This window comes from Sus scrofa, chromosome 1, assembly GCF_054392235.1.
Source record: "Sus scrofa isolate SSC_HxYL_T2T_F1_AM1 chromosome 1, Sscrofa_HxYL_maternal_Yorkshire_Landrace_v2.0, whole genome shotgun sequence".
Lineage (NCBI taxonomy): Eukaryota > Metazoa > Chordata > Mammalia > Artiodactyla > Suidae > Sus > Sus scrofa.
The window spans coordinates 77424871-77452255 of NC_139383.1; the positions used below are offsets into that span (position 1 = coordinate 77424871).

Here is a 27385-nt window from a genome sequence, read left to right on the forward strand (position 1 = left end):
CATTCAAAAATGAGGGTGAAGAGTTTCCATTGTGGTGCAGCGGAAACGAATCCAACTAGGAGCCATGAGGTTGTGGGTTTGATCCCTGGCCTCGCTTAGTAGATTGGGGATCCGGTGTTGCTGTGAGCTGTAATGTAGGTCGCAGGTGTGGCTTGGATCTGGTGTTGCTGTGGTGTAGGCTGGTGGCAACAGTTCCGATTGGACCCCTAGCCTGGGAACCTCCATATGCCGTGGGTGCAGCCCTAAAAAGACAAAAAGACAAAAAAGTAAAAATAAAAAAAGAGGGTGAGATAAAGATATTTTCAGATAAATAAAGGCTGAGAGAATTTGTTACCAGCAGACTTGCACTGGAAGAATTGTGAAGAAAACAATTTAGCAGTTTCTTGTCATGTTAAACAAGCTAACCATGTGACCTGGCAGTTTCATTCCTAGAGAAATTAAGTTTATGTTCACAGAAAGACTTGCATACAGTTTTACTCACGATGATCTCAAAGCAGAAACAATTCAACTGTCCATCAACAGGCGACTGGGTAAATAAATTGTGGTATATTCATACAAATGAGTATTATTTAATGATAAAAAAGAAACTTGTTTGTGCAACAACATGGTTGAATCTCAAAAAACATGCTGAGTTTCTTAAAAGACACAAATGGATAGACTGTAAATAATTCTAATAACACAAAGTTCTATAATTGGCAAAAGTATAGCAAATATAGTTCATATAATAAATTCAATTCATTGGGTGAATTAAGGAATAGGTAGATTAACTACAAAGGTATATGAGGGCATTTTCTGGATGTTCTTTATCTTGATTGGGGTAGTGGTTACAAGGCGTATACATTTTTCAAAGTCATCATACAATATACCTTTCTTTTTTTTTTGGCTGTGCCTGTGGCACACAGAAGTTCCTAGGCCAAGGACAGAACTCAAACCATAGCAGTGACTTGAGCCATGGCACTGAAAATGCCAGATCCCTTAGCCCACTGAGCTACCAGATAATTCCACAATATACTTTAAAAGTGTGCATTTTACTGTACATAAATTACACTCCAATAATGCTTATTTTTAAAAAGAGATACCCTCTTCAGAGTTATAAAACATTACCTGTATAGATCTGTCTTGTTATCAAACCAATCTGATAAGACTCGAAAGGTAAAGAGAGGAAAACGCTGATGAAGGACATGAAAGCTGACATTTTCAAAAGTGTAGTTATTTAGAGCCACCTAGGAGGAAAAAAAGGAAAACTCTATTATAATAATGCTCATACTAATGTGCAAATATGGTTCAAAAAAATCCTAAATATTATTTCTAACTTGTCATAGTATATATGAAAGCTACCTGAAAAAAGGATGTGTTACAACTGAACCATAATTAGTTTAAAACAGTATATATAGCCTATGGGACAGAAATGTTTGTAACAAATTAATATTTAATTGGAAAAATAAATCATATTTGATGAGATTCAACTTGGTCAAATAATACTTACTTTAGAGATCCCTGTTTTTAATCACTTTTTTTAAATGCTCTATGCCAATACAAATACTAACAAATAGAAGCACTGTCAAGCATGTTAATTTTTTGTTCTTTCCATACTTACTTTTTGGTCCTGGATGACATGCTGATTAAGAGGCTCCCACAGATTTGAGGATGAGTTACTAGTTAATGGCAGTCATTCATCCTGTTTCCAGGAATTCTATCAGTACTAAGACCCAATACATGGACATTATGGAGTCACTTAATTTCATTTCAAGAGCAAAAGATTTAAAAAGAAAAGGCAGAAATGTCTCCCCATCTTCAAAACATGTAGGTGAAAGCTGTGTTACTGGGAAAAGAATACTGAAAAGTGTCCAACTGAAAAGTGTCCAACTTCATAAAATGTACCTCTAGGTAGACGATCTCTCAGAAATACCTACAAGACACAAGCAATCTAGATGATGGCAGCTATTTCAATGTAATATGGAAATTAAGGAATCAGCAGTCACCATTCTTAGGTCAGCCTGGGGTCTGAGGAATGGTTCGAACACCACTTCACATGTGTATATTACAATTAGAAAATATTTTCTTTCCCACATTTACAATCCACCAAGTACAAAACAGGGATGGAATGTTAAGCTCATCTCAGTGCAGTGACCCAAACCATTCTCACTTTACCTATGATTTCTATGTCCAGAATGATAACACTGGAATGTGGTACACTTTATACTTTAAACTTTGGAATAAGCCTATGAATTCTAAAAGTCACCAGTATAAAGCAGGTACTACCCATTATCTTGGAGGTAAATTCACCATTTCTTTTACAAAAAGTGGTATTGTTCTGGATTACTTCTCTCAAGAATCTCAATAGAAAAGATCACCCTGCTGTCCTGCAGCTCTCTCATTATGGGAAAACTTGAAGTTTGTCATTTAAGTTGACCTGTAACAATTGACTAGAGGATTTTGTGACTTCAAAATTAAATAAAATTTTAGAAATTGGTCCCCAATATCTGAAGCAGATGGCAGACCTATGTTCTGAGGTGATTTTAGTTCAAATACAATTTCATCAACTGGATTAAGACTGAAATATAACCTTATAGCACTCACTCTACTTTGGGTCTTGGTGTTACAGGAGCATAAAAATGCTCAGCCACAATCTCAGCTGTGAAATTAAAGGAAACATGAACTCTAACACTAAGAAGATATAGCTTCAGAATGTTCCAATCTTTAGAGAGTGATTTACTCCAGCAGTTGAAATATGAATCTAAAATTATGAATTAGGAGTTTGTTACTTGTTTTAGAATGAAATCTCAGTAAGTTAAACATTGGAAAAATGTAGTATGTAGATCCATGTCAGAATTGGTATAAAGGAAGAAGGTGTTACAGTCCTTGGCCATTTATTTTAGTGACAAAAGAATCGGCTGATAGAGGCATGGTTATACTTTTCCATTCACACAATGTGCAAGACACACTTCAGAAACAAATTATTCAGAAGAGGGAGAATTAGTGCAGAGGGATCGAGAAAATAAAGAGGAAAGGAAAAAAGTAGGAGGCCACAGGAAGCACCTGTGCCCTGTTAAATTCTATCACCTTATCCCCTAAAAGTTGTTCCTCATTTCCTCACAGGCTTCAATTAAAATTTTGACTGACAAATTTTAAATAAGAATACACAAATTTAAATTGAAACATTCATGATTTTTTGTTTTCGCTTTTTAGGGCTGTACCCACAGCATATGAAGTTCCCAGGCTAGGGGTTGAATTAGAGTTACAGCTGCTGGCCTACACCACGGCCACAGCAACGCGGGATCCGAGCCACGTCTGCAACCTACACCACAGCTCATAGCAATGCCCGATCCTTAACCCACTGAGCAAAGCTAGGGATTGAACCTGCATCCTCATGGATACTAGTTGGATTCGTTTCCACTGCACCACAATAACTCCGAAACACTCATGAATTTTTGTATGTAACCATGTAACCACCACTCATATAAAGAAATTTCTAGGACACTGGAAGGACCCTTTGCACTCTTTCCCACTGAATACTTACCACAGTTATATATTAGTCTTGCCCTTTATTTTCTTTTTAGGGCCACACCTGAAGCATATGTAAGTTCCTGGGTTAGGGGTCAAATTGGAGCTGCAGGCACACCACAGCATAGCTACACCAGATCCAAGCTGCATCTGCGACGTATGCCACAGCTTGTGGCGATGCAGGATTCTTAACCTACAGAGAGTGAGGCCAGGGATTGAACCCACATCCTCATGGACACTATGTCGGCTCAGTTCTAACCTGCTGAGCCACAATGGGAACTCCTAGTCTTGCCTATTTTAAAACCTCATATAAATGGAAACATTTAACATGTACCATTATTTATCTGGTTTCTTTTGGTCAAAATTATATCAGATTCATCTATGTTGTTCCATATGGCAAAATTTCATTCTTTTTCACTGTGTAATATTCCTTTGTTACAGCTGCTTACTCTATATACTAATATACACCAACTATTTTCTGTCTAGGCTATCTCCTTTTCTAGAGTGTTCTTTGACAGCAAGAACATCTCTGTACCCACTTCTCACTCACTCCTCATTCTGCATCATCTCAACAGTAATCTGTCTTTTCCTCTAAATTTATATATATTTGGCTCATTTGGCTCTTATACAGCTATAACGTTAATGTTGGATGCTCTATCAAAGTCATATAACATATATGGGAGATTCAGACACATACACATGTTAAACATGCTCTCTGTCCTCAGAGAGCTTTTTATTTTTCGTCTTTTTGCCATTTCTTGGGCTGCTCTTGCGGCATATGGAGGTTCCCAGGCTAGGGGTCTAATCGGAGCTGTAGCTGCCAGCCTACACCAGAGCCACAGCAACTCAGGATCCGAGCTGTGTCTGCAACCTACACCACAGCTCACGGCAATGCTGCATCCTTAACCCACTGAGCAAGGGCAGGGATTGAACCTGCAACCTCATGGTTCCTAGTCGGATTCGTTAACCACTGCGCCACGACGTGAACTCCCTCACAGAGCTTATTTTTTATATTTTATGCATGTTTTACTTTATATATACTTCAAATAAAATATAAAAAATAAGCTCTCTATGGAGAAAGTATGCTCACAGTCCTGAGTTTTGACCCCTTACTAGTTATGAGGCTTTAGGCAAGTCACGTAACTTCTATGAATGAGAGTTCCCTCATTTTGAATAATACATTATTTTGTTGTCTTATCTTGCAAGTTTGTGAGTTTCAAAATTTAGAAATAGCAAGTCTGCAAAAGTGCCTTAATAAATGATAAAATATGGATGAAAACAAGCATATTATTTTACCTCTTTAACAGATGCTTATTGACAAACTGATGCTGTAATAGGGAATATTAGAACTAGATTCCAAGGTTTCAAATTCAGATGGGGTTGGTCTCTATGTTTGTGTGAAAGCATCTCACTGACCTTTCCAGTGACTCTGCTGGGAGTATTTTCTTCCAGTTCTTCACTATCTTATCTGACTACTCCTTCTTAGCATCTGATTCCTCTGTCTGTTCCTCAAAATGCTTTAATTCACAAAAATGTCATGCTTGGCTTAATCCTGATAGCTCTTTTCATTTACTCCCTGGGGAGCTCATACATACTCATGTGACTTCCAAGGCTGTATCTCTAGTCTAGACTTTACCCCATATTTGGGACTTTCCTATTTGAATGTCTGCTGGGTATTTTCACCCGGATAACTAATACCTTATGCTCTATATTCTTAATTTTCATCTTCCCACTTAAACATGATCTTAAACCGTCTGTGTTAGAAGCTGATAATCATTCTTGACATATCTTCCTCTTCATCTTTCTATACATTCAATTCTTGTGGATTTACTCTTTAAATTGTTTTGTGAATCTCTGTATCACTGCCAACTTTCATTTGAGTGACTACAATAATCTTCTCCCTCATTTTCTTAACTCTGGTCTTGTCCCCTTTGACATCACCACCAGAAAATAAGTCTCAGAGGTAAATTTACACCAGTGCCTTCAAATCACTTTAGCCACTCAGATGATCACATTCTAAGACCTGTGATTTCCAGTAACTGTACCCTCTCCATAATCTCATGTAACCCATTTTCTTTTTTTTTTTTTCTTTTTTTAATCTTTTTGTCCTGCCTTTTTTTTTTTTTTTAAAGGGCAGCACCCACAGCATATGGAGATTCCCATGCTAGGGGTCTAATTGGAGCTGCAGCTGCTGATCTACACCACAGCTCATAGCAACACTGGATCCTCAACCCACTAAGCAAGGCCAGGGATCGAACCCACAATCTCATGGTTCCTAGTTGGATTTGTTTCCGCTGCCCCACGACGGGAACTCCACTTAACACTCATTTTCTGACCACTGTCTCCTTCATTCCCTCTGGTGCCCTGACCTTTTTGCTCCTAATCTAGGTCAAATTCCTCAGTCAATCATTACAATCACAATCCTGCACTAACACTCAGTTCTAGCCCCGCTCTTGCTTTCTCTGTAATTAATTAAATTTTAGTAAAGCCATAACCCTCGGCTTGTGAGTTGTGTGCAAATCTAACCCTGTTACTCTGCACTTACATCTGTGAATTTGAACATAGCTGGCAGATACCACTTTAATTTTCTGATGCAAATCTCAAATGGGCTGTCAATGCTTAGCTTTTATATTTTCTTAATTAACCATCCTCAAATCCTCCCAGACGACTCCTTTTCTCAAACGCAAAGAGCCCTTCCACTCTATTGCGCTCTCAGCTGAGAAAAGTGATTCTTATTTCACTTCAGAAAACTGAAGCAACCAGAAGAAAATTTCCACAGATACCCATCCTCACATCTACACACCTACCAATATCTGCACCCAGATACTCTGCCTCTCTGGCTGCTAAAAGAGAGGAATCAGCTATACTCTTACTTCATCTGAACCCAGGCCAAATCTGTGCACTAGAGATGGCACTACATAAATATGTGTTGAATTAAATCAGATGTATTTCCAACCTACTTTGCAAGGCCGCACCCGCAGCATATGGAGGTTACCAGTCCAGGAGTCAAATCAGAGTTACAGCCGCCGGCCTACACCACAGCCACAGCAATGCAAGATCTGAGTTGCGTCTGCAACCTACACCACAGCTCATGGCAATGCTGGAGCCTTAACCCACTGAGTAAGGCCAGGGATTGAACCTGCGTCCTCATGGATACTAGTCGGAATCGTTACAACTGGGCCACAACAGGAACTCCCTACTTTGCAAATTCCTGAAAGGCCTGGATTAAGTTGATATCCGGAAGACCTCTAAATATAAATCCTTTGGGAAAAAGTCATTTATTCTTTCATTCAAGCAATCAACAAATACATCATGATTCATGATATAAATATATCATGATACTATTTAAGAGGCACTTTGTGATAAGATTCAAAATTCAGAGGGAATAGCAATAATTCTGTGTTAAGCGTGAGAGTGAAAACTAGTATATTAAAAAACAAACAAAATTTAAAAAACCCAAAGTAGGCATAAAAAAAGATATCCATTCGACTATAAACTGTACTTGGGGGGAGGGGGCATGGGGCAAATGTTGTGGAGATGTCCTAGAGAGAACAAAGAGATTTCATTTTCATTTTATATATTCTCTTGCACTTAACACTGAATATAAATTATTCTTTTTTAATCATTTTTAAAATTGTTTTTATTATTCTTAATAAAGAGGATATTTAAATCAAACTATAAAGATTTGAGAAAATGATGAAACAGTTAAGTGTCATGAGGGAGATACGGATAAAAGAAATAAAGGTAAAAAGGAGCCTCTGGAACTATTAAAATCCAGAAAAAAATAGTTTGAGGACCTCTAATATGAAGAAACTCTCAGGGCCAACTTCTGCCCAAAGTCATAACTTTTAAAGTTCAATGACAACTTGAGATACAAGACAGTAGTTCCCACAAGTTCATTCAGGATTTCATGAAAATTCCCAACTGCCAGGAGTACTTTGGGGTTGGAAAGAAAATAATAAATCTAGCTTGGCCCATCTAGGTGGTAAATTACTCAACTCATAATTTTCTCACAGTTGTTCCTTACAGATAAAAATGAAGATCAGAGATGTTGTATAGTCAGCCTAGAATTAGAGAAAGGCTTTGACTCTGAATTTACTCTCCAATTTTGTGATTTTTAGGCTAACAGTTCATAATTACTATAGCTGCCTTTTGGATCTTCAGGAGTGAAAAGACCCCTGAAACTATGATCAATAATTTAATTTCATGTTTATACACTTAATTTATGTGTTCATTCCAGGCAGTATCAGAGAATGAAGTTTTTAAACTTCAATGGAATATACAAACAAAATACATCACAATATTTGTACCTTCCACATCTTATGCTACGTCACTAGGAACTGCAGCTGACCCTTTAACAATACAGGGGGGGTTAGGGCACCAACCCAAATGCAGTTAAAAAAATCTGTGTATAACTTTACAGTTAGTTCTTTGTATCTGTCAACCTACGTCTGCAGATTCAATCAATCACGGAGTCAACCAACCCGTGGACTGTGCAGTACTGTAGTATATTTATTGGGGAAAAAGATCTGCCTAGAAGTGAACCTGTGCAGTTCAAACCCGTATTATTGAAGGGTAAACTGTGTTTTTGAAATCACTGAGGGATTCTTATAATGACAACATTTTAAGAAGAAACAATAGGATAAACTATCCTCAAGCAGACACATAACATCATACGTTTTCAAATTAGATGAAATGTAAACATAACTTTAGGCAAATGGTGCAGAGAGAAAACAAAAATGAAAAATAAGAATATCTAAATTTTATATGAAGAGCATATTTTCTTATCTAGATGAATTATTATGTGATAGGTCCCACAAGAATTACAGAAGGCATGCTTGAAAACTCAAATTTTTATATAAATCTAGAGAAGCCAGAAAAGATCAGAGTGAATAATGAGTACATAACAGAAAGTGCATAATGAGAAAGCAATTTCAAAGGGAAGTAGTTGAAGAATAGAGTTCTGTTTTAAATATAAACATTTTTTCCTGAAATTGTCCAAAATCTAAGAACGGACCAATTTATTATAGGTATCTTTCTTCCCACATTTTTGGGTGACAGAACAATTTCTCTGAGTGACTGCATATTAATGATATAGTTTGTTGAAATCTGTACCACCAAAAATCCTTATCCAGCCTCCAAAGACTCACCTAGATGTTGTTATTTAATTTCCAAGTACTACCTTTCCAATTCATTCAGTTTTAACATATCCTTAGTTTTTCATTTAAAAAGATACATGCATCTATATGTTTGCTGCAGCACTATTCACAACAGCCAAGACATAGAAACAACCTAAATGTCCATCAACAGGTGAATGGATTAAGAAGATATGGTATATATACCCAATGGAATACTACTCAGCCATAAAAAGAACAAAATAATGCCATTTGCGGCAACACGGATGGAACTAAACTCTCATGCTAAGTGAAATAAGTCAGAAAGACAAATACCATATGATATAACTTATATCTGTAATCTGATATATGGCACAAATGAACCTTCCCACGGAAAAGAAATTCATGGACTTGGAGAACAGACTTGTGGTTGCCGAGAGGGAGGGAGTGGGATGGACTGGGAATCTGAGGTTAATAATGCAAACTATTGCATTTGAAATGGATAAGCAATTAGATCCTGCTGTTTAGTACTGAGAAGATCTATCTAGTTACTTGTGATGGAGCATAACAGAGGATAATATGAGAAAAAGAACATATATATATATATATATATATATATATATATATATATATATATAATTGACAGAATACTGTAAACAAGCTATAACAGAAAAAATAAAAATCATTAAAGAAAAAAGATGTGGTACAAATATTTTCAGCCATAAAAAAAGACAAATTAATGCCATCTGCAGCAACATGGACAGAGCCAGAGACTCTCATACTAAGTGAACTAAGCCAGAAAGAAAAAGACAAATACCACATGATATCACTCATTTGTGGAATCTAAAATATGGAACAGATAACCCTATCTAAAAAATAACAAACAAACAAAAAACAGAAACAGAGCAAGGCCAAGAAGAGCAGACTAGGGTTCCCAGGGGTGGGGTTGGGGGGAGGGAAGGGAGTGAGAGGGATGGGCATTTGAGGGGTTTTGGGGAATGCAACCTGTTATATCTGGAATGGACGGGTAATGGGATTGTACTGAAGAGCATAGGGAAATGTGTGTGAGTGGGTCACTTCGTTGTACAACAGAAATTGATGAAACACTATAAATCAACCATACTTTGATAATAATGATTCAAAAAATGGAAAAAAACACAATGGATGAAAAAAAAATACCCTTAGTTCAACAGTTCATTCCTATGTCCAGACCAAATTTTTCTTACCACAATAAATCAAAAAGGGCAAGCTAAGTTCATCTGGCCTTGAATGTAAAAAATGACTTGAGTAAAAAATGATGAAATTATACAACATTCCATATAAAGAAACACAACATTTTATAATAGACTTTTTGTCGTCATTTTGTCTTTTTAGGGCCGAACCTGTGGTACATGGAGGTTCCCAGGCTAGGGGTCGAGTGGGAGCTGCAGCTGCAGGCCTACACCACAGCCACAGCAATGTAGGATCTGAGCTGCATCTGCAACCTACACCATAGCTCACGACAACAACGGATCCTTAACCCACTAAACAAGGCCAGGGATCGAACCCACATCCCAATGGATACAAGTTGGGTTTGTTACTGCTGAGCCACAAAGGACTCCTAATAGCTATAGACTTTTATAGTCACTGCTGTTTGTGCTTAGACACAAATAGGACAAAAGAAAAAAAAGTCATCAATAACAATAAAGTTAAATACTTCTACAGATCTGAATTTTAGAAAGCAGTATTTATTTTTATAACTCCAGGTAAGTATAAGAAAAATATTCACAAAGAAGTGTAAGTTACATAGGAAGTAATACTAATAGTCTATAATGATTAAAATCAATATATTGGTCTAATCTCTTATTTCCAAACCAAAATTTATATTTATTTACTTTTTGTCTTTTTAGGGCCACACATGTGGCATATGGAGATTCCCAGGCTAGGGGTTGAATCGGAGCTATAGCCACTGGCCTATACCATAGCTGCAGCAACGCAGGATCCAAACCGAATCTGCGAACTACATCTGCTAACGGCAATGATGGATCTTTAACCCACTGAGTGAGGTCAGGGATTGAACCTGCATCCTCATGTTTGCTAGTGGGGTTTGTTACCACTGAGCCCCAATGGTAACTCCCAAACCAAATTTTAAATAAAGTACTATACCTCATTTCTCATGATTCTCCAAAGATTGAGTGTGATTCGGCCAACAATGTTTATCTCGCTCATTGTATCCGATCCATAGTCATCTCTTTCAGCTGCAAATCTATTCTCAATTTTGTCATCTATAGAAATGAATGTAGACTGCATTAGGGTTCACAGAAATCAAAGTTCCAAGCAAACTATGAGAAAGAAAATGAGAATAATAAAAATTAAAGATGAAGATTAGGAGTTCCTCAGTAATTAACGAAACCAACTAGGAAACATGAGGTTGTGGGATTGATCCCTGGCCTCATTCAGTGGGTTAAGGATCCGGTGTTGCGATGACCTGTGGTGTAGGCCGCAGACATGGCTGGGATCTGGTGTTGCTGTGGCTGTGGTGTAGGACGGCAGCTGTAGCTCTGATTAGACCGCTAGGCCTGGGAACCTCCAAGTGCCGTAGGTGCAGCCCTAAAAAGATAATAAATAAATAAATAAATAAATAAAATTAAAGATGAAGATTAAAGGTGAAATGTAATTCAAAGTCTATTTAAGAGAATAATCATCATTTTGACTAGTAAAATGGCTTTTCTTTCCCTTTAAGTTATGAAAAAAATTTGTAAAATGTCTATGAAAGGTGCATATATATTTTTTAAATAAAAAATGTACATATAGACACACGTACTTTAAAAAAAACCTTTTTCTCTTTCAATATGGTGATTTCTGGTCCTCTTTTCTTCATAAAACACCACATCATTTCTTTGGTGTCTGGATGAAAACTATTTATTGTTAAACTGGTCATTTCTTGGCAAAAACTGGGTAATACGTAATTCTCTGAAAATTATTGATATTAGTAATATTCATATTCAGGATGAAATTCGCTTAACTATGTATAGAGAACTACATGAAGAGTTCCTCTTATGCAAATAGAATCCTGAGTCTAGTTTCTTAGGTGATGATTTTTATCTAGTATAAAAATTAAAATTCATTTCTCCCATATAACATTGGGTAGATATAAATGTTGTTGAATAGAGGTCTGGAATAATAAATATATTTACCATAATTGAGTGTCTATTATGTTCTAAGAACTTAACTAACATTTTCTATTTTAACACAGTTGCTTTATTATGTTAGCATAATTTTTATTTTGCATTGTAATATTTATTTACTTATTTATTTTGCTTTTTAGGGCCACAACCATGGCATATGGAGGTTCCTAGGCTAGGGGTCCAATCGGAGCTACAGCTTTGCCGGCCTATGCCACAGCCACGGCAATGCCAGATCTGAGCTGTGTCTGCGACCTATACCACAGCTCACAGCAATGCCAGGTCTTTTAACCCACTGAGTGAGGCCAGGGATCAAACCCACAACCTCATGGTTTCTAGTTGGATTTGTTTCTGCTGCGCCATGACAGGAACTCCTGCATTGTAATACTTTCTACTCAGGAGAAATGTTTTACCTGACCCAGGCCATAGAGTAACAGAACTAGTATTCTAAACCAGGAATACCTGATTCCAAAGACAATGTACGTGCACCTACCTCTCTTCTTTAAAGACATAATGTTTAGGAGTTCCCATCGTGGCTCAGTGGTTAACGAATCCAACTAGGAACCATGAGGTTGCGGGTTCAATCCCTGGCCTTGCTCAGTGGGTTAAGGATTTGGCATTGCCGTAAGCTGTGGTGTAATTGCAGAGGCAGCTCAGATCCTGAGTTGCTGTGGCTGTGGTATAGGCCAGCAGCTACAGCTCCGATTAGACCCCTAGCCTGGGAACTTCCATGTGCTGCAGGTGCGGCCCTAGAAAAGGCAAAAAGACAAAACAAACAAAACAAAATAATAATAATAAAAATAAACAAATAAATGAAGAAATAACGTTTACAAGGTTTTTTTTCAGGTGTACAGCATAGTAATTGAGTATTTTTGCAATTATATTCCATTACATATTATTACAAGATTATGGGTATAATTCCCTGTGCTATACAATATGAACTAACATAGTACTGTAAATCAACTATAATTTTTTATAAAAAGGTTTACAAAAGTTCTTTTGGTTTTTTAATTTTTCATTTAACAAACATATAACATTCACTATATTCTCAGGTGCTGCTCTAAGTATTTCACAATAGCTTTATAAGTTCTACTATCATCCCAATTTTACAGATGAATAAACTGATGTTTTTGATAGGTTAAATAACTTGCTTCACACCATATAATTAGTTGCAGAACAGCCAGGATTTGAACCCAGGCAGCCTCTTTCCAGAATGTGTGCTCTTTACTGCTGGTGCTCTTTATATGCCTCCCTAATCATGCCCTTTCTACTGCACCACACTGCCTCAATTAAAATGGTTCCATCAGTGTTCTAAAATAGCAGGAGTTACCTATGTCACAGCTATAGCAATGTGGGATCTGAGCGACATTTGTGACCTACACCACAGCTTGCAGCAAGACCAGATGGTTGACCCACTGAGCAAGGCCAGGGATCGAACCTGCATCCTCATGGATACCAGTCAGATTCTTAACCCTACTGAGCTACAAGGGGAACTCCTCATGCTCCCTTTCTTGAATGAAACGCTGAAAAAAGTGAGATTACTCGTATCACTCAAGGGACACAGAAGCTACAAAAATATAATGCAATGAAAAACTAAAAGCAACTCTGCCTTTTAATTCCAAGTTTTTGCAAAGCTCAAAATATTTAGTCCTTGAATCTTCTAGCTTCAACCTTTCCCTTTAAATTTTCCCAAACTTGAGACATTTCACTGACTTCATAATCCCTTTCAGGAGGTCTCTTGATTAGTTTTACTAATTTTGTATTTGATCTTTGAGCTTCTGGGAGTACATGCTACCTTGTCCTAGTCAGACTTGTGGGAGGGCATTAAGATCAAAGTTATTAAGAATTCTGTGACTATAAAGAAAACATAACTTTAAAAAATGCTTTAAAAACTAATTTTGATATGAATATTATTATTGACCCTGCTCTTTCAATTAGAATCATACTTTTGGAGAACAGCCTTCAAAATTCATGTAAATTTTTAGTCTAATACTCAAATAAAAATCAATAGTGCTCCTCTACCATCTCATCCTATCTTACCAAATGGATAAAACAAAGAACCAACAAATAAAATTATGCTGTGTCAAGTCAAAGAAATGTTATATGCTTCATAATGATTACAAAGACTATCTCATAAAACAGAAAAAACACTTACATTAAAATTCTGGATGAAGGAAGCACAATAAAAATGGGATACATGTAGGACTAAAGTTACATAAAAAATACTTATGATACATGTCTATGAAAAATGAAAGGAAAATAAACAAAAAATATACTACATAGTATATTTCCTTTTCTTGATTTAAAAATTTTTATAATAGTTATGATATACCTAGAACTTAGATAATTTAGTATTAAAAACTATGCTAAAGCAATAATACTTTTTAACATCTTGTCTTCATTTTGTGATTTGCTCTGTAGTTGAACAATAAAACATTCACAGTGCTTCATACCTGGCACCCGAGAGATCATCTGGCATAAGTCAACACTTAGTGCTGCAGCCCTTTGTAAGAGGTAACCCCAGGAGTGCATCTGAATCTCATATCCTAGCAAAATATCAGGATCGTACCTAAAGAAGGAACGAAAACATTACACAAGGACCACACATTTGAACCTTTAACCATGCTTCTTCATGATATAAATTTAAAAAGTAAAAATCTACAGTTTATAGTGTTTTTCAGGAGGGAGGGGATGATAGTGATACTTACAGAACGGATGAGGTGATCAGAATTCCTAGCATGAAGCTACTTTTATAGTAAACAGTTTTTACTTAGATTGGTCTATGAGTGAGGGTATAACTGATATAACGTGGGTAGGGCAGGGTCAAGTATGAAGGCATGGTGGACACTGTATTTTGAAAATGATCCCACAGGTGATTTTGTTGTCACTTTTCTACCCTCTACTGTCCTTTAACAGTTTTAATTCTGAGAAAGAAAAATGAAAATGTCTTCCTTTTCCCATGTAATTTTGGTAATGGTTTGGTCCTCAAAAATAAAGCCTCAGTAATTACAAATCTGTCCTTTAAACTAAAGAGGAAGGTGGCAGTTTAATGGAAGAAAGAAATATTAATAAGGGTGAGATTAATGTGGGGAAGCTAAACATCAGAAACTAGGAGAAAAATGTCTCACTGTGGTCACAGAGTTGCATTGGTAGAACTGAACTGACAATTTGCACCCAACCCAGGAGTCTCTTTGTGCTTCCTCTTAGGACATCCATAAAGATCACCCGGGAAAATGAAGGAGAGTAAACAGGAAGATTCACTTCAATGGGAAAATTGTGTGGGCAAGAGAAGAACTGACTATAGTCTTAAGTGGAGAATAAAAGCTTTTGAGAGCAAAAACTACTGTAATGCTATCAAAGCAGAAGCTCCAAATTACTCTCATTATTGTACTATTATTTTAAAAGGTCAAAAAGCAGAGTGAGGAGTTCCCATTGCGGCTTAGCAGTAATGAACCCAACTAATATCCATGAGGATACGGGCTCAATCCCTGGCCTCTCTCAGTAGGTTAAGCATCTGTTGTTGCCGTGAGCTGTGGTGTAGGTCACAGCCCGGATCCCACATTGCTGTGGCTGTGGTGTAGGCTGGCAGCTGCAGCTCCAATTCAACCCCTAGCCTGGGAACTTCCATATGCCACAGGTGCACCCCTAAAAAGACAAGAAAACAAAACAAAACAACAACAACAACAAAAAGCAGAAAAGATCACAAAAATTTTAAAAAAAGAGTTGGGTTTTATATAACTGCTCATAAAGTCACTTGGAATTATGATGTGCAGCCTGTCCAGATTATATTACTTAACACCTAAAGTATCACCCAATGTCTGCAGTGCAGGATGACTCCCATTTCCTGATACATGGCAACTCTACAAGTCTGTGGTATAATAACAGATCATGGGCAGCTACAGCACAAAAGGACTCTGAACAAAAACTGGAAAAATCAGAAAATATAAAACAATACCTCTTTATTATATTTGCAATTTCTTGAAAAAGTGCTTTCTCATCAGCAGCATAGGTAACTTCTAGTCCTGTAATTCCAGATCTAATAAGTAATGGAGTCTGATATCTGATATCTAAGAAATAAGCAAAATATTTATTATTATTTATAATTGTATATTATCCCTTATTTTTGAGTGAAATTATGCTACTAAAATATTTTACCTAAGACAGCATTCCCCAAAGTAAATACATATAATTAACTTAGTTTTTGAAAGTTTTCTTAAATGTTTCCTAGTTTAATATGCAACTGAAAATTCAAATTTTATTTTTTAGTTATTTTCCTGAAAAGTCTGCATTCACAAAATTCCCTAGATAACAACGTGTATCCCAAAAGAAATTTTATTACTTTGTTTCTTTCTATGGTAAGAGCTTGCTTAGTAGAGAGTATTTTAATAAGTGGATTGCTGGAAAAATGTTTACAGCTACCTCTCCAGGGAAAAAAAAAGCCCTGATTTGTATTGTTTGCCTGCTTCCAAGATGTGAAAACGTCCTGCCATGGCTAATTTCAAACTACTAACGTGACATCAGCTAGTTTAAAAAAAAATCCATGAAAATTTAGCAATTTGCTCATTAGTTGGTAGAAGCCAGCTCAAGTACTCCACTGATTAAACTGCAAATTTCTATATGGTTTTGTTCTATGTTAAAACTTCCTGTTCAACTGACTGAATTCACATATTACCATTTAAAACTGCAGAGGTATACTTGGTATTTTATGAAGTGTCTTATTGCATTATACCATATAAAGAACCTCTGAACCAAAAGTATTTAAGAAGAGATACCAATAAAATTAGAATACATCTTAAATCTCTTAAAAACTATTATAGTAGTAACTTAACTTCTTTTTTTTTTTTTTGGTCTTTTTTTTTTTTTGCTATTTCTTTGGGCTGCTCCCGCGGCATATGGAGGTTCCCAGGTTAGGGGTCGAATCAGAGCTGTAGCCCCTGGACTACGCCAGGGCCACAGCAACACGGGATCCAAGCCGCGTCTGCAACCTACACCACAGCTCACGGCAATGCCGGATCTTTAACCCACTGAGCAAGGGCAGGGACCGAACCTGAAACCTCATGGTTCCTAGTCAGATTCGTTAACCACTACGCCATGACGGGAACTCCTTAACTTCTTAAAGTGAAAAAATTTTGTATTAGCAGAAAAATACCAACATGTATATATAAGGAAGATTGTCCACTCATCTTAGAGAAACACAATCATCAGTATTAACAATAAATATTTTATAAAATAATATTCAGGTCAAATTAGATATGCTAATTGGAAATTTTATTAATAAGCTCTTTATATTGTTTTGCTTCTAATGATAACTCAAGAAAAAATAATGAACTGAGAACAAAGCTACACACAATACTTCCTACTCGCAGCTCAGCAAACGTTTTAGAAAGGAGTTCATTATGTTTGTTTGGTTTAGATCTCCAGCACAGAAACTGTCCCATTAAGAGGTTCATCCTAGAGTAGGCAGGTATAAAATTAATAAAAATGCACATTACCTTGACTAGACAAAGTCTTGTCTTTATCAATCACTATTACACCCGTGAGTTCTGTTTTGTCTGTATCTGGTAGTGGAGTGTCAGATGAGATGCAGTAGAAGAGAGCACAGATTGGGTCAAATTCAGGATCTGGTTCTAAGTCTCGTCTAGTCCGAGCGTGTAATTCTACACTGATTAGAGTAAGATTTTGTATCTATAAAAGGAAATAAAAATTATGTTTTTAAACACTTTTTTGAGACATGCTGAAAAAGAATGTTTCACTAAGACTCTAGGGAAATATATGTGTAAAATTACAGAAAAAATAAAGTCACAATTTAACACTCTACAAATTAAAACTAGATTTTTATTTCTAAAATCAGATTAAAGAGTTCATATTTTTCTTTTAAAAAATATGCTTATGCTGTAATTTCTTAATGAAAATACATACTTAAAACTATTGTCTAGGAGCGCCTGTTGTGGCTCAGTGCTAATGAATCCAACCAGTATCCATAAGGACGCAGGTTCAATCCCTGGCCTCACTCAGTGGGTGAAGGATCCAGCACTGCTTGAGCTGTGGTGTACGTTGCAGACGTGGCTTGGATCTGGCATTGCTGTGGATGTGGTATATGCCAGCAGCTACAGATCTGACTGGACCCCTAGCCTGGGAATTTCCATATGCTGTGGGTGCAACCCTAAAAAGACAAAATAAATAAATAAAATAAAATAAAATAAAACTATTTGTCTAAAGTACATGCAGTGCCTCTTGATTTTCTCAGTTTCTGTTTGAGAAAGAGAATATCCAAGTGGTTGGACATTCAAACCAAAGTCTGTTACTTTTTACTTTGTACCCAGTTAACTATAGTTTTACCTACAATTTAAACTCAAAAGAGCTATTTTTCAGCTTGAAGCTCCCATCTATTAATTCTCTGAGGGCTACTTAAATTTAGACTTTAGTGTGTACAAGGCAGACTTCTAATTACAATTTTTTTCCGAAAAAAATCATAAGAATTGTATGGCATAAACTACACAAAAGCCAGTTTTTTGCCCATGCATATTTTCTCTCTGGAATTATAGTCATCACTATAGCAGTTATGTCATATATGTGGCAATGGAAATTAGTAGACTACTGTTACAATATTGGTAAATACTCAGAGCATGTAAATTTAATACAGGATTTCTATTTTGTATTTACCTTGCATACTATCTGTTGAAACATAAATGCAAGGCACTCACTAGTGAGGGTAGAACTTGGTACCTATCTCTGGAGGACAACTTAGAAATACCTACCAAAATGTAAAAAGGACAGAACTAGTAGTTACCAGTGGGGAAAGGGAAGGGGGGAGGGGCAAGACAGGGGCGGGGGTTAAGAGATACAAACTACTATGTATAAAAAAAATGAGCAACAAGGACATATAGTATAGCAGAGAGAAATGGAGCCATTATTTCGTAACTTTAAATGAAGTATCATCTATAAAAATACTGAATTACTATGTTGTACACCTAAACATAACTATACTTCAATTAAAAGAGACATATGCTTTCATCTAGAAGTTCTACTCTTGAAAATATATCCTGTAGATATATTCATATATGTAGCCAAAACATATGCACAAAGATGTTCACTAAAGACGATAATAGTTCCAGTTTTTTCATAAATTATACAAGACTAAAAACCTATGTGTCCATCAGCTGGGGACTGGTTATATAAATTATGCGACATCTGTAAAGGTTACATAGAATAAAATACTCTATACCCTTCAAAATTTTCAAAAGAATGAGCCAGATCTGTATGTCCTAATATGTTGGAAAGGTAACCATAAAACATTGATAATGGAATAGTGTAGTATGCTTCCATGTGTGTAAAAACTGTTAAGCACATGCATAGAAAATGTCTGCAATGAGACAAAAAAACATAAAACTATTTATTGCCTTTGGGGACAGGGACTGCCTAGTCTGAGGTGGAAAAGAAGCTTATTTTTCATTGCAATTCTTTTTGTCTTGATTTGAAATTTTTTTTTACCATGTACATGTAATCGTACATGCATTCATTAGTGAATATGTTATAAGTACTTTTTTAAAATAGAAAGAACATTAATTATGCATGTATAAGGCACATAAAATAAAACAAATTTCTAAAAATCTACCACTTTCCTCAAGAAATATATATTGCTGTTTCTATTTTTTAAAAAAACTAAAGTTAAAAAAAAAATCAAACCAAGTAAAATGAGGAGCTAAGGGAAAGAACTTTTAAATATATACTCTTCAGGATTTTTTTTTGGAATAATAAGCATATATAAAATTGTAAAATAGAAAATCTCTCCCTAAATCCAAATAAAACAAAACTGTTTAATTAGAAAAGAATGAATATGTGGAAAGACCATGAAGACTGAAGACAGCTTCAGGTCAAGAGTCCTGGAGGTTGATTTACTTATATACTAGGCCAAATTTCACATTCAAATTTTGTCTTTTTAATCTTTGATATAAGATACATTACTGGAAGTTCCCATTGTGGCTCAGCAGAAATGAACCTGACTAATGTCCATGAGGATGTGGGTTTGATCCCTGGCACCATTCAGTGGGTTAAGGATTCAGCGTTGCTGTGGCTGCAGTGTACGCCAGCAGCTGCAGCTCCAAATTCAACCCCTAGTCTGGGAACTTCATATGTTGTGGGTACAGCCCTAAAAAGCAAAAAAACCCCAAAAAAGCCAAAAAAATTATTGTTCTTAGGGGCGTTTTTTTTTTTTTTTGAAGCCAACATATGGAATGAAGAGATGGAGAGAGAGATTTATTGAGTGTGATCAGTAAAAAGTTGGGTAAGAGAGGGGGGCAAGGACTGCAAACCTCTGCTGCAGTGTGTATATTTATACATGAAAAGAGAGATTAGCCCAGGGTAACGAGAAACAGAAGAAAAAATGCTATGAGCACAAGTTCTAGAAAAAAAGAAGAGTAGATTTTTGTTGTTGTTCATTCTCTATTTGACCACCAGGTGGCTATTTGGAGTGTGCCTTGAGATGAAGAACGCATGTGTTGGGAAGCTATGAGCAACTTGCCAGAGCTCTAGAGTGATTTTGAAGGCGGCCCAGGATTCTGAAATAGGGTTTTGTAGAATAAAGTAATTTCTGTAGAATAAGTAATAAAAAAATTATGTTTTTCAAATAATAACAGAAAAAAATCAATACAAGTCATTTTGTTAATGTCTATCAAATTTACTTTAATAAATATTTTTTAACAAAGTATTTTAATTTTTGAATTTCAGGTGTGATTAGATATACATTCCTAAGCTTATTACTTGATTCATCTGGGCTTCAGGGGACATTACAGGGCCAGGTATCAAACAGGAACTAAACGACTGCTGGTGAATGAAACAATACACAAACAATTAGGGAGTTAGATTATGTTTCAAACTAATTCTAAAAAAGTACAATTCTTAGTTCAAATTTAGGGCAAAAAATGAGGACAATATTTAAATTTTTCTCTTAGTCTATTCATCCAATCCTTAGAACAGTTCAAGATAGAACTTAACTATTGGTTGTTGGCTTCAAAAGACCAAAAAAACCCAAAAAACCACCACCACCCCCAAAATCAAATTCTCCGCTATAAAGGCCAAGACATAAAACAACTGTTTAAAGCTAGCATTGACTGAAAGAAATATCATGAAAGTCATGTAATTTAAAATTTTCTAGTAGTCACATTTAAAAGAGGTAAAAACAAGCTAAATTAGTTTTAAAATATCTTCTTTTAATCCAATACATCTAAAACTACCTTTTCAATATGTAATCAGTGTAAAAAATTACTAATGAGATATTTCACATACTTTTTTCCTATTAAGTCTTTGAAATCAGTATACATTTTATATTTGTAACACATCTCAATGAGGTTGCAAAAGTTTTTATGGAAATAAAACTTTTAGTTAAAATTACATGAAATTTCAAGTTCCATTCCTAGATGTATAAGCCAAATTTAAAATTCTCAATAGCCACGTTGCTAGTAGCTACCATACTGACAGCACAAGTGTAAACTACAAAAATATATTCTAATTTCCACCTCACTGTCAGTCAGGTATGTCTTAAGTTGTATTTTCTTCAGTACATATAAATTTACAGTGAACCATTCAGATATATTCTCGTCTATCCTGCGACAAATATTTTTTTTCAAGACAGCTTCCTATTCTTTGCGTATGGTCTGTGTTGTGAAGGTAACTGGGTCATAGATTATGTGAACAAATGAATTGTAACAAGCACTAATCCACTGAGCCAACCAAAGAGAAAATACAAGTAGATATCACATCTGAAATGTTATAACATCATAATACAACAATCCCAGAGTGATATACAGTTTCTAATGGCTAAAAAAAATCTTTTCTTCTTTGTATTTTAGGGCCATACCCTCAACAGATGGAGGTTCCCAGGCGAGGGGTTGAATCAGAGCTATAGCTGCTGGCCTACGCCACAGCCACAGCAATGCCAGATGCAAGTTGAGTGCAATGCCGGATCCTTAACCCACTGAGTGAGGACAGGGATCAAACCTGTGTCCTCATGGATACTAATCAGATTAGTTTCCATTGAGCCACAACAGGAACTCCTAAAAAAATCTTTTCTAATTTAGCATCTTCTTTAATTTCAGGTATAAGATTTGTGAAAAGTATGAAATCACAAAGCAGTCTCAGTAACTGATGACTACTTTTAAGTTTCTCCGCTCTAGGAGTTCCCTTGTGGCTCAGTGTGTTAAGAATCTGATGTTGTCACTTCAGTGGCTCAGGTTCCTGCCGTGGCATGGGTTCGATCCCTCGACCAGGAATTTCTGTAAGCTATGGGCACGGCAAAAAAAAAAAAAAAAAAAAGTCTTCCTGTTCTATATAAATATATAAATAGTGGGAATAATAAGAACAGAATGAAGATTAATAAATAGGTAGAGAAATCAATGTATTCCTCCTTCAGCAAAAAATTTCTGTATTTTTACCACAGAATAAAACATGAGTCAAAGTATATGTGTCCTTACTATAGTTTTACCTCATGTAAAGCTTTTGCCTCCTGTAAGTTTTGTATGCTGACTTTGAAACCGTAAGTATTGTTTAAAGATGGTCCATCAATCTGAGAAGTTTCTTTCTTTGGGGTAGTTGCTGCAAATTGATTCTATTAAAAACAAAAACAAAAACACAGAACCAGAAAAAGATAAATGAGCAATCATTTTCTTTCTTTTGACTACTTATTTCTGCTTACATAATATAATATATTTAGTAACACATGGTAAACTAGTATTATCTCTTTTTTTTTTTTTTTTTTTTTTTGTCTTTTGTCTTTTTGTTGTTGTTGTTGTTATTATTGTTGCTATTTCTTGGGCCGCTCCCGCGGCATATGGAGGTTCCCAGGCTAGGGGTTGAATCGGAGCTGTAGCCCCCGGCCTACGCCAGAGCCACAGCAACGCGGGATCCGAGCCACGTCTGCAACCTACACCACAGCTCACGGCAACGCCGGATCGTTAACCCACTGAGCAAGGGCAGGGACCGAACCCGCAACCTCATGGTTCCTAGTCGGATTCGTTAACCACTGCGCCACGACGGGAACTCCAGTATTATCTCTTTAAGTCCAAGAAGACACTTAAGTATTTTATTAGAATTTTTTTCAGACTAATAATTCAAGATACCAGAACTGATACATGTAGAAATATCTTTAATGATCTGTAAGTAAACCATATGTTAATTTTTTCCCCATAAATCCCAAATACTGAAAATAATAGTCTTTTAGAGAGTTGACATTTGTGACCACAGAGAAATTTATCCTGACCTTTCTTGGAAGTATGACAAACAAGTAAGCAGGCAGGCAAGCAATGTATCTGCAACTAGTTTGGCTAAAATTTATAAAAGGTTTGAACATTGTGGGTCTGTATTTTACCCTAATATAACATATTTGAAAGATAAACTAAAACATAAATAGTTTTCAAGAGGTTACAAAGAATATAATCTATTTTTTAAAATATATTTTTTATGATTTCCAAATCCATTAACCATTTCTGCCAAAGTGTTGATTTATATTTATGACACATACTTGTTTTTAATTTTTTTATTAAAGTATACTTCATTTACAATGTTCTGTCAATTTTTGCTGTATACACATATGTTTTTAATATATATAGCCTATAATTTAATAATACTAACTTAAAAATAAGTTTTAAAAATATTTGTGATCTCAAAATAGAAATACTAAAATATATATGTAGTTAATGATATTTATGAGAAGTGGCCAATATAGAAATGATCTCTATCATATATTTCTAAGGATACGTATCAAATGTATACTTTTTTCACATAATTATGTATTTCTGAGTTAAGTATTACAATAATTTTAGCATTTGAAGACACATGATTTTTCAGAATTTCAGAGGTAAATAATGTTGCTTTCCTTTGCTACTTAGTCAAATGAACTGAAAAATCAATGTTATATTTGAGAAAAAAAGTAATAAACCAAGAAAAAGGATATATTTTTGGTGGGATCAAAAATCACTTACTTGAGCTCTGCTGTCATTGGATTGTTCTGATTTTGCCAGTAATCAGTTAATGTATTTGTATCCTCATAATCCACATTTTGGCTATCATAGTCACTTTCTCTGTAATATTTGTATTTACATATAAGAATCTTTTAGATCCCGACAACAACAAAAAAAAACTAAAAAAAAATTATGCAATTTCTTGTTGTCTCAAAGATATGTAAATAAAATGATGCAAAAATATAATAAACTTATTTAAAAACTGACACAAAGTTACCAATTATCTAACTGAAATCTAAGAATAAAAATGGATCTTCCACTGATCTTTAAATATGTTTAGCATAGTTACCTTTGCTTGTGTTAAGAGTACTCTTCTAAGAGCATCAGTATTATGACTTCCCTTCTTATGACTTAATTTCTGGGTTTTTGGTTCTGTGGAAAGAAATTTTATATTTAACATGTATATCAAAATTGTCTGCTTCTGTGGTTTTTTTTTTGTAATTTCTGTAAACTCTTAGACGCCATTTATGAGTACTGTCCTATAAATTCCCCCCAAAGACTTCATAACTTAAAAATGAAACTAATTCAAACCTCTGACCCCCATACTAAAAAAAATTTTTTAATTTGTATTATTAAATAAAAACATGGATTTTAATTGTTGAGTTTTATACCTCAGTTATTATCCTAGGGAATTATTTAATTATTTATAAGGATGAGGAAAAGATATAGTCTCTACCCTCAGGAGGTCTAGAGAGAGAATCAGACATTCATCAAATACATATAGAACGTACAACAAAGGGGGATATAATTGGGAATTTTATCCAGTCAGAGCGACTAGGAAGGCTTTTTTGAATTTAAAGTCAGAAGAAAGAATAGGAATTAACTAGGAACAGTGGTGATTTTCCCTGATTACTGAGCAAAAAACCTGGCAATTGCTAAGGGTGAATAAGAATACTAGGGTAGATGCCCAGGTGAGAGATGATGAAGGCCTGACAGGGCAGAGATAGAGAAATTTGGGTAATTTAGAAAACAATGAAGTGTGGAAACCACAAGATAGGCCATGAGGGAATCAGGTGAGTATCATAAATAAATCCCATCTTTCTGACCCATGTAACTCAATGACAGAGACATGGTGGTACTATTCACTGAAATAAAGAAAACTGAAAAAGGACCAATGGTTTTCAATGTATGGGCCTGTATGAGTGTGAGTGAGGTGTGTTGGGTGGTTGGTGATGAACGCACTGAGATCAAAAATTGAGTTTAAAAAATACTGATGTTGTGATGCCTTTGAGCATTCAAGAAGAAATGCCACAGGCAGCTGGATATAACGTTCTAGAGATTAAAGAAGAGCTTTGAACTGGAAATTTAAATTTGTGAGTTATCTATAGTGATCATGTTGGCAGGAATTAGGTCACTGAGAGAGAATATAAAGACAGCTTAGGGCTAAGCCTTAATAAATTCCAACATGCAGATAATAACTGAGAATGTGAAGTAAGTTTCAAAGCAAAGCAAGTAGGAAGAAAGAGGAATAGAGGGACAGCCAAGAGGAGACGCTCCAAGAAAGAAGGTGTAGTCAACAAGCCAAAGGTTGCTTAAAGGGCATGTGATAGGAAGACTGGCTACATGAAGGTTATAGAGAATCTTTGTAAGAGCCAGACTGATGGAATGATGGGGCAGAATCCAGTTGGGAGTGGGTTGAGAAATGAGTAGAAGGGAAAGAAACAGAACTGTCAAATTGGAGAAATCTTTTCAGAGATTTGGCTTTACAAGAGAGGGAAAAAGAACAGAAACTGGCAGATGTAAGGTCAAGGCAGGTGTTTAGCTTTCCTTCTATTTTAAAGCATGGGAGAAATTTGGGTATGTATCAAAGCCAGTGAAAAACCAGGTCAAGAAGGTAACGTTTCTAACAGGGCTCCTATATTTTACCCAGAAGGCAAGAAAATAGGAAGGAAGCAGATGTAAGAAAGATAAAAGGGTTTCCATGTGACAACGTCTTTCTAAGAAATGATAAAGTAACAATAATCTCTCATTAGAAGACCTAAAATATCAATTAAAAAGCTCTGGGAGTTCCTGCTATGGCTCAGTGGTAATGAACCCGACTAGTATCCATGAGGACATGGGTTCAATCTCTGGCCTCTCTCAGTGGGTTAAGGATCCAGCTTCATCATGAGCTGTGGTGGAGGTCGCAGATGTGGCTCAGATCTGGCACGGCTGTGGTGTAGGCCAGCAGCTACAGCTCCAATTAGACCCCTAGCCTGGGAACTTCCATACACCATGGGTGTGCCCCCCCACCGCTCCCTGCCAAAACACCCCCAAAACAGTAAAAATAAAAAGCTCTGATTTTCATTACATAGTCTAATGCTGTCTTCATTTCTAATATTCAAAGAGCTTTACAGAGACTTTCTGTTGTTTGTTAACTTACCTGCTGACAAAGGGCTAAGGCCAGTTGCCTCGGGAAGCCTTTCCAGAAGTTTTCTTCGTATGATTGGTGTACTATGAAGGCAAAGTGATTCACATATCTCGGTTCTTGTCCTAACATTAATTGGAGATATCACTAGAGGCTCCTGAAGCTCACTGCAGGGGCTTTTCTGTATACTGTCTTTTACGGGCTTTAAGAAGTTCTCAATGGTTAGGGAATGTAGTTCGTCTAATGGTGATGAGGGTCTGTCATCTCCATTTAATGTTTTGGAATCTGGGGATGTTGCCCGTTGCCAAGGGGGAATTACTGGAGAATCAGGGGAGCTATAACTAATGTAATAGTCATCATCCTCATCCTCATCATTCTCAGCATCATCTGCACAAGCAACTGGTGGCAGCGGCTGACTTCCACTTGCAGTTCGACTGCATTCTGTGGTTGGTGCTTGCAAACCAATCTGAGAATTATCAACATCTTCCTTGGTATGTGCTGTGGTGGGGAGTATACGTTCAGTTGTATTCATTTTTGGAGGCACTACAGGTTTGTCGTCTGGATTAACTGAGGCGCTGAAGTTCTCAGCAGATTTTACAACTCCAGTTGGCTCTGTTTTAGACAGTTTCTTGGAACGTTCGTATTCTTCTTTGGCTTGAAGCCATGCTTGAACCAGTTGTCGACTTGGGGCACATTTGCAAGGCATAATCACAATTTTTTTATCTTCAATCATTTTATGGCTATTACTTGACCCTTTACTGACAAGTGCTTGGCCATTGCGAGGTGGTGACCCAGGTCTTGGATTCTGAGTCATTGCTGAGAATGCTGTTTTCCATAGACGAAGTCCTTCCAAGGAAAAGTCTCCCTCAAACTCAGCCAGATCATTTGCAAGTCGAGTTTCTACCATGAGAAGCCGTCCACCAATCTCCCTATAAACAACATATTTTACAACAATTGTTTTGTCTGAAAAGAGCAATTACCAAAATATTTAGCTCTCCAACCTAGAGAGTTTTCAAAGTTCCTTTTAGAGTCTTAAAACTGCCCATCTCTTTCTTTCTTTTCCACACCCTCCTCTGACCACACCTACTTTACGAAGGTACATTTTAGTTTCAATATGCTTTTCCTCACAGGTAGATGACTACTAAATTAATTTCCTTTTTAAGGTATCATCAAAACAAGGAAAGGAAGGGTGCTTTTTTTAAGTGCTGCATGAAGCCTTTTCTTTGAGGAGGTGGCATAAAT

General features: G+C 36.1%; 1 protein-coding gene and 1 long non-coding RNA gene across 7 annotated transcripts in view; one reads left to right on the top strand and one right to left on the bottom strand.

The window, feature by feature from the left end:
- The window catches only part of REV3L (REV3 like, DNA directed polymerase zeta catalytic subunit), a 203864-nt gene that overhangs the window by 56337 nt on the left and 120142 nt on the right, over window positions 1-27385 (bottom strand). For 5 of the 6 annotated variants that reach the window (XR_014807038.1, XR_014807043.1, XM_021091238.2 and 2 more), the window contains 8 exons: window positions 26159-27072; window positions 24086-24168; window positions 22263-22385; window positions 17275-17467; window positions 15738-15849; window positions 14236-14351; window positions 10764-10882; window positions 1105-1223 (listed from right to left, as the gene is read on the bottom strand). Coding sequence is in view for 3 of the 6 variants with exons in the window: in XM_021091238.2 (XP_020946897.2) it covers window positions 1105-1223; window positions 10764-10882; window positions 14236-14351; window positions 15738-15849; window positions 17275-17467; window positions 22263-22385; window positions 24086-24168; window positions 26159-27072 (1779 nt within the window). In the remaining 3 variants the exon portion in view is untranslated. Of the gene's footprint in view, window positions 1-1104; window positions 1224-10763; window positions 10883-14235; window positions 14352-15737; window positions 15850-17274; window positions 17468-22262; window positions 22386-23757; window positions 23857-24085; window positions 24169-26158; window positions 27073-27385 lie in introns of those variants that run through there. The other variant, XR_014807044.1, reaches the window with a different exon arrangement.
- LOC146406158 (uncharacterized) lies at window positions 19986-24835 on the top strand. The gene is made up of 2 exons (XR_014807349.1): window positions 19986-22507; window positions 22823-24835. It is a non-coding gene; the product is annotated as an uncharacterized LOC146406158 (long non-coding RNA).